General features: G+C 36.3%; 1 protein-coding gene across 1 annotated transcript in view; it reads left to right on the top strand.

Annotated features, from left to right (window-relative positions):
* The window catches only part of DDX54 (DEAD-box helicase 54), a 138,741-nt gene that overhangs the window by 20,582 nt on the left and 102,923 nt on the right, over positions 1-15,236 (top strand). The window contains exons 3-13 of the mRNA XM_053702164.1: positions 5,203-5,273; positions 5,428-5,616; positions 5,695-5,744; positions 7,611-7,652; positions 7,796-7,891; positions 7,969-8,090; positions 8,521-8,582; positions 8,659-8,790; positions 9,355-9,565; positions 9,751-9,885; positions 9,966-10,187. Of these exons, the coding sequence (XP_053558139.1) occupies positions 5,203-5,273; positions 5,428-5,616; positions 5,695-5,744; positions 7,611-7,652; positions 7,796-7,891; positions 7,969-8,090; positions 8,521-8,582; positions 8,659-8,790; positions 9,355-9,565; positions 9,751-9,885; positions 9,966-10,187 (1,332 nt within the window). The remainder of the gene's footprint in view (positions 1-5,202; positions 5,274-5,427; positions 5,617-5,694; positions 5,745-7,610; positions 7,653-7,795; positions 7,892-7,968; positions 8,091-8,520; positions 8,583-8,658; positions 8,791-9,354; positions 9,566-9,750; positions 9,886-9,965; positions 10,188-15,236) is intronic.

Raw genomic sequence — 15,236 nt, forward strand, 5'->3', positions numbered from 1 at the left:
ATTGCTCCTCCTTGGAGTTTGAATTTAGTTCTTAATTTTCTTCAAGGGGTTCCGTTTGAACCTATGCATTCCATAGATATTAAGTTATCTTGGAAAGTTTCATTTTTGGTTGCTATTTCTTCTGCTCGCAGAGTTTCTGAGCTTTCAGCATTACAATGTGATTCTCCTTATCTTATCTTATTTTTCATTCCGATAAGGTGGTGTTACGTACCAAACCTGGTTTTCTTCCTAAGGTTTTTTCTACTAAGAATATTAATCAGGAAATTGTTGTTCCTTCCTTGTGTCCTAATCCTTCTTCTAAGAAGGAGCGGCTTTTACATAATTTGGACGTGGTCCGTGCCTTGATGTTCTACTTACAGGCGACTAAGGATTTTCGTCAATCGTCTTCCTTGTTTGTCGTTTTTTCAGGGAAACGTAGGGGTCAGAAAGCTACGGCTACCTCTCTTTCTTTTTGGCTGAAGAGTATCATCCGTTTTGCATATGAGACTGCTGGACAGCAGCCTCCTGAAAGAATTACGGCTCATTCCACTAGGGTGGTGGCTTCTTCATGGGCATTCAATAATGATGCATTTGTTGAACAGATTTGCAAAACTGCGACTTGGTCTTCTCTTCACACTTTTTCCAAATTTTCCAAATTCGATACGTTTGCCTCGTCTGAGGCTGTTTTTGGGAGGAAAGTTCTTCAAGCAGTGGTGCCTTCCATTTAGGTTCCCTGTCTTGTCCCTGCCTTTCATCCGTGTACTATAGCTTTGTTATTGTATCCCATAAGTAAGGATGAAATCCGTGGACTCATCGTATCTTGTAAAAGAAAAGGAAATTTATTTTTACCTGATAAATTTGTTTCTTTTACGATACGATGAGTCCACGGCCCACCCTGTTTTTATAAGACAGGTCTTTAATTTGTTAAACTTCAGTCACCTCTGCACCTTGGCTTTTCTTTTCTCTTCCTAACTTCGGTCGAATGACTGGAGTGGGAGGGAAGGGAGGAGCTATATATACAGCTCTGCTGTGGTGCTCTTTGCCTCCTCCTGCTGACCAGGAGGCGATATCCCACAAGTAAGGATGAAATCCGTGGACTTATCGTATCGTAAAAGAAACAAATTTATCAGGTAAGAATAAATTTCCTTTTTTTTTTTTTTTAAATGTGCATAAGTTACATTGTAACACTGATATCTGGTAGGAATCTCTGAATAACCCTTTACGCATGTGTATATATGTATGTATATGTAAGCAACCCAACTTCTCTGGGATCCCCTTTGTAAATAAAACACAGACATTTATAGCCTTGGCATTACTTTTTGGTAATTAGGCCGCTAAATGCCACTGCGCGCCACACTTGTATTATGCCCAGCAGTGAAGGGGTTAATTAGGGAGCTTGTAGGGTTAATTTTAGATTTAGTGTAGTAGACAACCCAAAGTATTGATCTAGGCCCATTTTGGTATATTTCATGCCACCATTTCACTGCCAAATGCGATCAAATAAAAAAAAAAAAAAGTTCACTAACTTTAGGTTTCTCACTGAAATTATTTACAAACAGCTTGTGCAGTTATGGCACAAATGGTTGTAAATTATTCTCTAAGATCCCCTTTGTTCAGATATAGCTTTGGCATTGCTTTTTGGCCGCTAAATGCCGCTGCACACCACACTTGTATTATGCCCAGCAGTGAAGGGGTTAATTAGGGAGCTTGAATGGTTAATTTTAGCTTTAGTGTAGAGATCAGCCTCCCACCTGACTCATCCCACCCCCTAATCCCTCCCTGACCCCTCTCAAACAGCTCCTTTCCCTCCCCCACCTCACTATTGTCACTGCCAGTATAAAATTAAAAGGTGTGGGGTTTTTTTTGTTTTTTTTTTAATTCAAACTTTTTCTGTAGTGTAGCTGCCCCCCCTCAATACCCTTCCCAACTTCCTCTCCCACCAACAATTGGCACCATCGTTGGCCGATGCAGAGAGGGTAGAACATACAATTTTAAACAACTTCATTCTCTTGTTATCATTTGTTGAAGGAGCAGCAATGCATGACTGGTTTCTAACTAAACACATGGGTGAGCCAATGACAATCGGTGTGTGTGTGTATATATATATATATATATATATATATATATGCAGTCACCAATCAGCAGCTAGAACCTAGGTTCTTTGCTGCTCCTGAGCTTACCTAGATAAAACTTTCAGCAAAGGATAACAAGAGAAGGAAGCAAATTAAATAATAGAAGTCAATTGGAAAGTTGTTTAAAATTGCATGCTTTTTCTGAATCATTAACCCTTTGAGTGCTAAGCACTTTCCCACCTGGGTGCTAAGGTTTTCTTAAAGGGTTTTTTATTTAATATTTTTAAAAATATGTATTTTTTTTACTTTTTTTTTTATTTATTTCAGATCCCCAAGACTTACACTGTTGGAAAGGTTAGGCGAATACCTTTCCAACGGTGAGTCTTGGGGGTCTGTAGCTGCTTAGATGCCTGAGATACAGGCTTCTAAGCAGCATGCCCCCTGCTCCTATATTTAACATTGTTAATGTTAAATAAAGTTGCACAGTGACGTCATCACGTTTATTGCGCGTGACGTCACCACGCAAAACGGAAGCCCCGGCGATGCCTTTCATTATGCAGCACCAATCGCCGGGGTAGGAGCGACTGGGAGACCCCAGATCTCCCTCAAGTTGGGAGAGTGCTAATGACTGTTCTGAGCCGTCATTAGCACCAGAGTGGGAAACTCTCTGTGACGGCTCAGAGCCGTCATTAGCACCAGAGTGGGAAACTCTGTGACGGCTCCGAGCCGTCATTAGCACTCAAGGGGTTAAAGAAAAAATTTGGGTTTTATGTCCCTTTAAGAAAGGGTATTGCAGGATGCCTCAATATGGAGGCATCACTGCAATACCCTAAAAGCGTCTGGAAGCGATCACGATCACTTCCAGCACTTGAAAACCCTGAGGACGTACAGGGTACGTCCTTGGTCATTAAGTGACAGTTTATGTAGGATGTACTCTGTATGTCCTTGGTCCTTAAGGGGTTAAAGGGAAAATGAAACCCAACATTTTTCTTTCATGATTTAAATAGAGCATACCATTTTAAACTTCTTTCCAATTTGCTTCATTCTCTCGGTATGCTTTGTTAAAGAAACAGCAATGCAAAAATTAGATAATAGAAGTCAATTGGAACGTTTGTTTAAAATTGCACACACTTTCTGAATCATGAAAGAAAAGTAAATTGAGTTTCACTTCCTTTTTAAGTAAATCGGATTTAATTACTGAAACTAATATTGCACTATTAGATTTGTACAAATCCTTATTGGCTGATTAGGAAAGTTGCCACTGCTTTACTGGTGGAGAGGGACACACCTCTGATGTATGACAAGCAAATGTTGCTTTATTTGGGTCAGGGACTTGAGTATATATTTTTTTTTTTTTTAAAGAAAAAATCTGAAATACATTTTAAAATGCCCTTTTTTAATGAAACCAATAAGAAAGTTGACTGCAATCTCGATATAAGTTTGCTGCTAGGATTATACCGAGCAGAAGCCATTGAAGAATATATGGTGGTGTGTTTATTAGAAACCGTGTTTTCTTATAATCCGCTTTATGAACCCATGTGGGTGTAAGGCTTTTATGTTTTTTTTTTTTTGTTTTTTTTTTTCTAAAGGGTTAAAAATGTTTTACAGTTTTTTTTTGTTTGTTTTTTTTCCTCTTCAGTAATAAAAATATCAAATATTTATTATAATTAATTATAGTATATTTCAAATACGGGATATGCATATACAAAGATCTTTTAAAATGTCTCATTTAAATAATAAAAAAAAATCTGACAGTTATTTTCAGGGTCTAACTGTAAGTAACTTCCCACTACAATGTAAAACATTACAGAAACACTTATACTTACTGTATTATGCTTTAATCACCATAAAGATTGCTAAACATTTCTAGTGTGCACACGTTAGCCTTGGCCTTGTCTGCCTTAAAGGGACACAAGTTAAACTTTCATGAATCTGAGAATGCAGTTTAAAAATAACATTCAGGTCATTTCCATTCTCAAAATGTGTACACTTAATGAGGCCACACCTATTAAGCATGTACAAGTGTCCACAGAATATACATATATGCATTTTGTGATTGGCTGATGGCTGTTATTGCATTGTCTGTTTTTATTATGCAATTCTGCTGTATTTAATGGTCCTTTTTTAAAGGGACATGGAATCCAGATATTTTTCTTTCATGCTTTAGATAGAGCATACATTTTTAAGCAACTTTCCAATTAAAAGTACTCTGAACCCAATTTTATTCTTTCTAGATTCAGATAGAGCATGCAATTTTAAGCAACTTTCTAATGTACTCCTATTATCATTTTTTTATTTGTTCTCTTGCTATCTTTATTTGAAAAAGAAGGCATCTAAGCTTTTTGTTTGGTTCAGAACTCTAGACAGCACTTTTTTTATTGGTGGATGAATTTATCCACCAATCAGCAAGGACAATCCAGGTTGTTCACCAAAAATGGTCCGGCATCTAAACTTGTTATCTTTATTTGAAATGCAAGAATATAAGAGAATGAAGAAAATTTGATAATAGGAGTAAATTAGAAAGTTGCTTAAAATTGCATGCTCTATCTGAATCATGAAAGAAAAAATTTGGGTTCAGTGTCCCTTTAACTATTATCAATTTTGTTTAATTATCTTGGTATTCTTTGTTGAAGGAGCTGCAATTCTCTCTACGGGGAGTTAGATTAACAAAATCATTAAGCCAGTGATGAGGAATATATGGGCAGCCACCATTCATCGGCTCCAAAGCCCACACAGGTATTCTTTTTAACAAAGAATACCAAGAGAAAAAAGCAAATTAAATAATTGAAATACATTGGAAAGTTCTTCAAAATTGAATTTCCCTTTTAATGTTAAGTTTAAAAAATGTATAGCGCTTAACTTGTGTCTATATCCTTTAAAATCCCTCTCTGGCTTCATTCGTGTAATTCTGTGCAATTCAAAACAGAATGAACAGATAGGCACGCTTTAGTGAATTATTTATAAAGAATAAAATATCTGATAAAGAGAGAAGAGTTTTTAGTAAATGCTGCTCTCTAAATTTAATGAATTACAGTGCCCTTGGAGAGGGAGTTCTTCTACTTTACTTATATATGTTAAACTGTTGTACAATATATATACAAGCACCAAAGAATACACATGTATACAACAACTCTCATTGTCCCCTCCCCAGGTCTAAGTTACCCTGTCTTTAAGGGAGTGATGAAAAGGGGTTACAAGGTGCCCACCCCAATCCAGAGAAAGGTGAGTCACCTGTTATTGTTTTACTGTCTAACATGGTAGCATTTCTCACTTTGTTGGACATTCCTATTTTGTACTAAATGCTTCAAAATGCGTAAAGCTGATTTGAAATTAATATACAGAATTGTATCAAGTTTTTGCTTAACCTCTCTACTAGGTAATCCCCGTCATTTTGGATGGCAAGGATGTAGTAGCTATGGCTAGGACAGGAAGTGGTAAGACGGCTTGCTTCCTTATCCCCATGTTTGAGAAGTTAAAAGCGCACAGTGCCCAGACAGGAGTCCGCGGGCTTATACTTTCACCAACTCGAGAACTGGCGCTGCAAACCCTGAAATTCACCAAGGAGGTATGAGACTCTTGAGCAAACATAGACTGAATTGCTGGTCTTATTAGTGGTACTAACGCTAATATTCTTTCATGGCAGCTGGGAAAATTTACTGGACTGAAAACTGCTCTCATTTTGGGGGGAGACAGGTAAGTTTGATTTTTTTTTTTTTTTTTTTTTTTTTTTTTTTTTTTTTTATTTCGTCCCCCCTGTTTTTCTTCTTTTAAAAATATAAATCCACATTTTCTTAATTGCACGTGTAATTTTCATGGAGCATTAAACCCTGTGAGATTGTTACTTACCAGCTCTGTTATAACTGTCCCTAACTGGTTTCAGCACAGGACATAAGATATAAAAAGAACAGGCTTTTAAACATAGGAAGCCTTTAATTGCAACATGACAGTGGTCATTACTTTAAAATTATTTCTTCAATACTTAAACTGCTTTAATTAAAAATGCATCTGCATATTCTCAGGCCAATCTTTATCTTTATATACATCCATTATATATAGTGTTTGGTTTCCATTAACACCTTAAGTCACCTGGATGTAATTACTACATCACAGGGTATTTTGCCAAGCGAACCCTGTTGACTTAGTCAATATGTCCAACCTTCTGCCTCATGCTGTGGCATCTACCTTCATATAGTAAGGGAGCGCTGATCATGCTCCCTATATCGTATGAAGGTAGATTAACCGATCAAGTCTGTAACGATCTTGGTTTTGGTTGGAAGTTAGTGTGGGAGGGAAGGAGGGAGGCTGGTGGTTGGGAGGGACCCTACGCTACAGAGAAGAAATGAGGGAGGGATGGGGGACGATGCACTAAAGAGAAGGGTTAAGGGAGGGGGCTCACTGACAATCAGTTGGGGCAGTGGGAACCACAACACTACAGAAAAAATAGTAAATATTAAAGAAAAAAGAAAAGGAAAAAAAAACATACAAACTAGGTAGTGGCAGACAACCAGTACCTAAGATGGCGGCATCTTGTGAGGGGGGAGGGTTAGAGAGCTGTTGGGGGAGATACAGGGAGGTGGGTGGTAGAGCAGGGTTACCTACAATCCAATGTATAAAGACAAAGTTTTGTGAACTAATGCCAAAGTGTTAGCTAATGTTGCCCACAATCGCAACTGCTCACGCTAACTTTATTTTAATTACCTACAATCCAGACATTTAAAAAATAAAAATAAATTATAATCCCTACACTGCATACAGGCAGACTCTCTGCCAGTACCTAAAATGGTGGTGACAAGTGTGTGTGTGTGGGGAGGTTGTTAGGGTAGATTTCTGTTTGGGAGGGTAATCTCTACATTAATGCTAAAATTAGCTTGTAAGGTTCTCTTAACACCTTCAATGTCGGGAATTTCAGAAGTTTGTTGCACAGCTGTAATTAGGGGCCTTTTAATTACCAAAAAAACAATGCAAGTCTGCTATTTCTGAACAAAGGGGATCCCAGACAAACTTTTACATTTGTCTTTGACTGCATTAGTTGTGTGTAAATAATTTCAGTGAAAAAACCTAGTTTGTGAAAAAGTTACAAATGTTTTTTATAATATGATTGCATTTGCTGGCGAAACGGTGGCAGGAAATATACAAAAATGGGCCTAGATCAATACCTTGGGTTATCTACTAAAATATATGTATAGATTTGATAGGTAAATAAAAAAAAAAAAAACAAGGCTCCATTTCTGTTTAAATGGAGTGATAGCAAAAAGGCAAGTTTTTTTTTTTTTTTTCCCTTTGAAATTCCCGGTAGTGAAGGGACATTCTAATGCAAAAATAAAATGTTCTAAGTGAATGGAGTAATTGTTATTTTAACACTAGTGTCCCTTTTAAATTGTATATGTAACCCCTTTGTGGGTGTTAGTCATTCTCTGAGCTGCAGCATGTTGACTCTCCTGTGCAGGACATAGTATAATTTGCAGCTACATGGGTATACCACTCCCCATTTTAATGATCACTACAGTATGTTGTTGTTTTTATCCCCCCAAAATATAATTTCCTATATTCTGTTTACAGGATGGAAGATCAGTTTGCTGCTTTGCATGAAAATCCAGACATGTAAGTTCTTTCTTTTAGCTAAACCGTTAAAAATGAATTTTCAGGGGGGCTAGATTCTGTCTGAACAGACTCTTTCCTAATCTCAAATCTGTGTACCATTTTTCTATATGTTTTAATTGACCATTTTTATTTTCTGCTAACAGAATCATTGGCACCCCTGGTCGTTTGATGCATGTGGCAGTGGAAATGAATCTTAAGCTGCGCTGTGTGGAATATGTGGTATTTGATGAAGCAGACAGGTAAGTGATTAGTTTAGAGTCTCCTGCCCAGTTATACTCATAATTTACTTACAAATTTTGTCTTTTTCCCTTGTTAGACTTTTTGAAATGGGCTTTGCAGAACAATTGCAGGAGATCATCTCTCGTCTTCCAGATACTCGGCAAACTCTGCTGTTCTCTGCCACTCTCCCCAAGATGCTTCTTGAGTTTGCCCGTGCAGGTAAATACTTATCCAGGTAATCAGATCAGACCCGTTAGAGATGTGTTGAATTGCTTGGGTTACATAGAGTATGGAACAAAGTAATGTTTTCATATTTGCTAAAGATCCTCTAAACCAGTACTTGACAAATCTGTTTAAAATGTAGGAGCCAGACAGTGGTAATTGTATATAGATATATGAAGATTAACCCAAAAAGTTAGGAGCCAGGGGTAGAATTCTAGTAACCAGTGGCTCACTGGCTCCTGGTTTTGTCAAGGAAGGCCCTGCTCTAAACACTTAATATTTTCCCATTTTAATTTTCAGACCTTTTCTCTGTGGATACATTTTTCTTTTTTTTCTTTTCTTTTTTTTTCTTTTTTTTTTATCTCCACCTTTTACCATTTTATGTTTCAGTCCTTTTCAACCATATTGTTGTTATTATTATTATTAGGTCTTACTGAGCCTGTTCTGGTCCGTCTGGATGTTGACACTAAACTAAGTGACCAACTAAAGGTAAATCCTTATGACTTAGAAGTAGAATTGTAAGACACTGAGAGTGATAAGACTGAGCATTTTTCCCTTCCCTCAGCTGTCCTTCTTTCACATGAGAGAAGAAGAAAAACCAGCTGTGCTTTTGCATCTCTTGCGTTGTGTGGTGAAACCACAAGAACAGACAGTTGTGTTTGTGGCAACTAAACATCATGCTGAATATCTTAGAGAGGTGAGTGGCTGGTCATAAGATAAGAGATTAGTTATTTATAACTAGCAAGGTATGGGTTTACCAAATGTCAACAATCTAGTCTTCCAAAATTGGGGAGGGGGGGGGGGTTTATCTTTTTTTTTTTTTTTTTTTTTTTTTTTTTTTCCACACAGTTTCTTTCTATGATTTTGGTTGATCTGTTTTTTTTTTCACTTAAGGGGCATGAAACCCAATGTTTTTCTTCTTTCCTGATTCAGATAGAGCAACATTTCAATTTACTGCTATTTAATTTGTTTTGTTGTCTTGATATGCTTTGTTGAAAAGGATAAATAGGTAGATTCAGGAGCTGATGATTGGTGGCTGCAGATATATGCTTTTTCTAACTTGCTCACCCAGTGCATTTAGCTAGCTCCCAGTATTGCATTTCTACTTCTTCAACAAAGGATACCACAAAAATTAAGCAAATTCTGTAATAGAAGTAAATTGGAAATTTGTTTAATATTGTATTCTCTATCTGAATCATGAAAAAAAAATTAAGGTTTCGTGTCCCTTAAATTGTGTTTCATTCACTCTTCTTTCCCATAGTTGTTGGACATGCAGGGCATCCCCTGCTCTCACATATACAGTTCTCTGGATCAGACAGCCAGGAAGATCAATTTGGGTTTGTTCCTTCATGGAAAGGTGCGTGCTCTAATGGTCACAGATGTTGCTGCTCGAGGCATTGACATTCCCATGCTGGACAACGTTATCAACTACAGTTTCCCCCCCAAAGCCAAGCTCTTCTTGCATCGTGTTGGTAGGAAAAACAAACTTCAATGAATATATATATATATATATATATATATATATATATAATTTAGCTGTCAATACTCCTCTTTTCTCCATCCCACTTTTTTTTTTTTTTTTTAAATCTATCCAGTTCCTAAACTTTTGCATTTTTATTCTTCTTACAATTTTTTTTTCACCCTTTTTCTTTACAAGGTCGCGTGGCAAGAGCAGGTCGTAGCGGCACTGCTTACTCCCTTGTAGCACCTGATGAAATGCCATATGTGTATGACCTTCACCTTTTCCTTGGGCGGCCTTTGAAGTTGGCAGGATCTTATGAAATGGATGATGGTAAATCCAGAAGCTTTCATTGTGTAATATTTGGCAGCAATGTTTGGCAAAAGGCACTGAGCTTTGTATCCTGTTAACAGAACAAGATGGAGTGCTGGGACGTGTACCGCAGACTGTAATAGATGATGAGGAGTCTCTCCTGATCACAGACCATGAGCGATCACTGGACCTGCAGAATCTACACCATGTGGCAGAGAATGCTTACAAACAGTACTGTAAATCCAGACCAGCACCTGCCCCAGAGTCTATCAAAAGGGTCAAGGAGGCAAATTACTCTCAGCTGGGCATCCATCCCATATTCTGTGAGTGTCCTTTGTCTTTGTTGTTTAATACACGTCCCCTTCTTTCGCTATTACTTATTTTCTGTTATCAACAAAATATACAACGACTCCGCTTATCTCTTATGGATAGAGACAAGAGTTTGTGTATTCAAAAATTGTGACCTTCTTAAAGTGACAGTAAAGAGAAAATTAAACTTTTAATTCAGATAAATTTTAAGCAACTTTCCAATTTACTTTTGTTATTAAATTAGTTTCATTCTCTGGTATCTTTTGTTGAAAATCATACCCAAGTAGTATCTGGAGCAACAATTCACTCATGGGAGCTAGCTCCTGATTTGGTGGCTATATATATATATATATATATATATATATATATATATATATATATATATATATATATATATATATATATATATATATATATATATATATATATATATATGTATGTGTATATATATATATATGTATGTGTGTGTATATATATATATATATATATGTATGTATGTGTGTGTATATATATATATATATATGTATGTATGTGTGTGTATATATATATATATCACACAAACAACAAGTAATCAGCGCTTAAAGATTATAAGAGATCTGTTTGTCTACTACCCAGAGTATATATGTGTATAAAAGACCAATACAGATTATGTAGCCAACAGTCTCATATATTTAGAGGTGGTTAGTCTATGGATATATACAGTTCCTTGTATCCCACAGTACAGGTTCCCGTGTGCTGTGATTGTATGGCAGCCCGTTTGAGAATAAAGGTGATCCCCCGCAGGGCGAGGTTCCTCTTGTTAATCTGAAAAGTAGGTGACAAAACAGGCGCACAAGTCACACTTCGTGTAATACGTTCAGGTTATAAGTGCAGATAAAAGGTGAAAAATCCACGCTCACCTGGTATACCCTCGCGATATGAGGTATTTTAGAAGCCTTTGTGTTAGTATGGTCTTCCTTCTCCTGGTCCTCTTATTCATCCACGATCCTCAAGGGTCTTTGAAACCTTCCCTATTAGCAGGGAACTTGTAGCAGCAGACTGAGTGCAGTATAGAAAGAGAGCTTTGCGCGTGTTCGCCGTTGATCTTTGAGACGGAAGCTATATATTTATATAGCTTATAACCTGAACGTATTACACGAAGTGTGCCTTGTGCGCCTGTTTTGTCACCTACTATATATATATATATATATATATATATATATATATATATATATATATATATATATATATATATATATATATATATATATAATGTGTGTGTATTTATGTATGTCCAAGCAAAATAATAGTTTAATGGCGGCTGGGCTAGACAGTGATCTATGGTGACGTGGTTCTGATCATTTGTCTGGCTTAAGCTTTGCACAGATGAGGAATCTTTATTTGAACTGGAGCATGAGCTGAAAGAACCACTTATGAAGTAAGCATGACAACAGGATCTGTATAGGTTGAACTCGATTTCTGTCCTATTTTAACCTCATCTACCATGTTAGTATGTTACTATGTAACAACGTCAACGTGAGATGCATACAAACATGATGTACCTTTAATATCCTCCCAGGGCAGGACAAATAAAGCTGCTTTTATACTAATTCATGCTTTACTGGTAAGATGGCATTAGTTACAGTAGCTGTGGCAAAATTAGCACTCAAGGCCCAGTATGTTGTGTTTTAATTTTGATCTAATCTCTATCTCTCTGTGAGATTGAACCTCTGACTTCTAAATAATTAAAGTTACAGTAACAAATGTCAACCTGTAATGTTATGGCTGCACTTAGTCATTAATTGGTGCTAATGTTCAATTCTTATTACCGATTTGTGTTAAATACCCATTTCCCAAAAGGAATTTATTGACAAAATATACTAGATCCTCAAACGCATGTATTGCCATATGTGAGAAGAGAGGGGACAGTGTTACAGAACTTTAGTAAACAAAAATATTTTTCATAGAATTCAAAGTTTTTTTTTTTTTTTATTATTATTTTTGTATAGTGTGTTTTGTTGTTGTTACTAATGGAGTCATTACTTTTAAGGTAACAATTACAATATATTTACATTTTTGCTACGTTATAATCTGACTTTGTTTTTCTTGGATGGATATGCCATTTTAGTGGTGCTTGTTTTGTTATTTTAGTGATAATGGTCACTGTATGTGCAGCCATTTTATTGGTAAGAAGCAACCACTATGAAGATTTCTACATATATTGTGGTCTTTGCTATTCTTATTGCACTATTGCTTTCTTCAACCTGTGTGTTCACCCCCCATAAAAGGGTTAAAAACAGCTAAATTCCGCTCCAGACCTGCAATGCACTACTGGCCCTGAGCTGAATATCTCTGCTGATCCAGTCCGGATTGACATGTGTAGCCACTCGGTTATTAGCCCTATTTAGTTCAGGTTCAACAGTGCATTGCTGCTCCAATGCTGACTTTAGTTTTGTGTTTCATTTCTTTGTGGGGGATAAACATAGTATTAGGCAAGCAATAGCACAGTAAGGAAAATCTGCAACACGTCACACCATTCTTATTGCAGTTTCATGTTCCTTTAAGCAAGCTCTTTGTTTTTATTATTTTTGATCTTGTGAAGTTATTGGCCAGCATGGTATGTAATTATTAAATAATCATACACTCTTAGAATTATGTGCAATGATCTGCTTGGCTGAGAAGACTCCTAGCATTTTTTTTTTTTTAAACAAATTTAAATTCATCTGAATATTAGATTAGAATGGACATGATTGTTTAAAAAACACTTCTTAAAAGGGTATTAAACAGTATGAGATTGCAATATAAAATGTGCGATTAAGTTGCTTTAAAAAAAAAAAAAATGTAATATAGTTTTATTTTGCCTCCTTTTCCTGTAAATTAACTGATTATTTTTTTTTTTTTTTTTTTTTTTAAATTTCAACGAATTTCTATAAAGTAATGGACTAAACTATGTCTAAACTTACATTTTAAACTTATCTTACTGTCCTATTGCAAACAATTAGGAACAGATATAAAACAGGCAATAAAACCGACTAATACAAAGTTGTGTGGGTTTACACAAACTATACTTTATTTTATGGTTTATAGATCTTTCCCTAATTCTACACAGAAGACCGAAATTAACAGAAAAGTAGTTAAAAGGTGACAGCACCATTACTTTATATAGAGTCTAATGTATTTTATATAAAATAAACCTTTTATTCGCCTCTCTACCACAACCTGCAGTCCATATTTAACAAGCATCGGTCATCAAACTGGTGCTTCCATAACCTTTAGCCACCTCGTCCGACCAGGGAGATTGACCGCTCCTACCCACGTTTGATTGGCTGTGCACGGGCAGGGGGCGGGATTGCACGCAAGTGCAAAATAGAGCTTGTGTGTGATGCTGAATTCTGGCAGCGGAATTCAGCCAGCAGAGGTGAGTTGTGGCAGACAGGGAGGGGCGTGTATGTGCGCCCCTGTCCTCCACAGCTTGATACATTGACCCCATATTATTCTAAGGCTAAACTTTGCTTTGAATACATCATTAGGTGTAGTATGTATTTACTGTTTAATTTCCCTTTAAAGGAGAGAAATAAAATATTGCATTTATTTGATAACCAGCAACCTGAATTGATGAAATCTAAATCTGAGAAAAAATATTTATAAAAATTGAGGGTGGCTATTGTCTCATGTTCATATATGTTAGTACAGAAGAATGACATTGTGTTGAAGCATTGCAGAGAGACACATTCGGTTTATTCAAATAGTAATGCCAATATCACTGCCCTTTAGCCTGAGTAATTGTAGTTTGTTATTGGGAGAGCTGTATAACTCCATACAAAGCTGACTGTCCTATTTAGCAAGTTTAGAAGAATTAGAATCACTTTTGAAGAACATGGGTGCATTTTCATCTGAATGTTTCCCTCTTATTAAACATAAATTAGGTTAGTTCACTGGTATGATCCTTATCTGTTGTATCAGAGAAGAAACTGATATTTTTGTGGACGAGTAAAAGGGATATATTTATAGGCTTTACTGAAACAATCATAAAGAATTATGGTTTTACTAACAGATGTAATCTTTGTCATTGGACAAAGAAGCACAGGAGATACCAATATCTGAAAATCCTGCAATTCAGAGAAGTCCTAAGACTAAAGAAGAATATTTTCTTATGAAGAAAGGAAGATGGAAAACAAACATTTGTATTGCAGCTCTAACACTGAAAATGTCTGCATTTTAAAGGGATGAATATTCATTTCCAGAGTGTTGGCCTAATCATATTTATAAATATGAACAGGCAAGGGAGAAATGGGTGTCCATACCACTAATAATGTGAGGACCTAGTCATCGTAGAGTAAAATGTGACTTGCATCAGAGGAGATTAAAAGATCTTTATCAGATTGAATTAGAATGCGTCCTGAATAAAACGGTGTGTCCTAGATCACAGCATGGACAAGGCCAGGAATAAGACTCCTAAAGCCAAGATTAGAACAAGTATACTCAACAGACAAGCAAAAATGCAATGAGTCAAAATGTTTTTGCAAGGCATGGAATGTCAAACTTGTATAAATATTTCTCATAAAAGATTTGCAAGATTTAAAGGGAAAATAGTGTATCCCTCTGTGATAACTGTTAGTGATTGTACACTTAACGATTTTGCTGCACAGTATATAAAAATATTTTTCAAAACTGTAACTTTTAATTCATGAAATGTTTAAATGACACTTCATTTGTCAAATATTTACTATACAGTGATGGTAAACATTGCGCCTCTCCTCCGCTTGCATTTTACACTTTATTTGGCTTAACATGGCAACGCCTCCTTCAGGCAATTATTGCGTGCACCACTTGGCGTCCAGCTCATGGTGCATGCAACGATTGGCTGAAGGAGGATTAGTCATCTCTTATCTAAATAAAGTGTAATATGCGGGCGGAGGAGCGGCTCAATGTTTGCTATCACTGTATAGTAAATATTTGACAAATGAAGCGTCATTTAAAAATGTCATGAATTAAAGTTCTGAATAATATTTTTGTATACTGTGCAGCACAATAGTTAAGTTTACAATCACTTTAATGAGAATTCTGGCTTTCTTTTTCTTTGA

The sequence above is a fragment of the Bombina bombina genome, chromosome 2 (genome assembly GCF_027579735.1).
Source record: "Bombina bombina isolate aBomBom1 chromosome 2, aBomBom1.pri, whole genome shotgun sequence".
In the NCBI taxonomy this organism is placed as follows: Eukaryota; Metazoa; Chordata; class Amphibia; order Anura; family Bombinatoridae; genus Bombina; species Bombina bombina.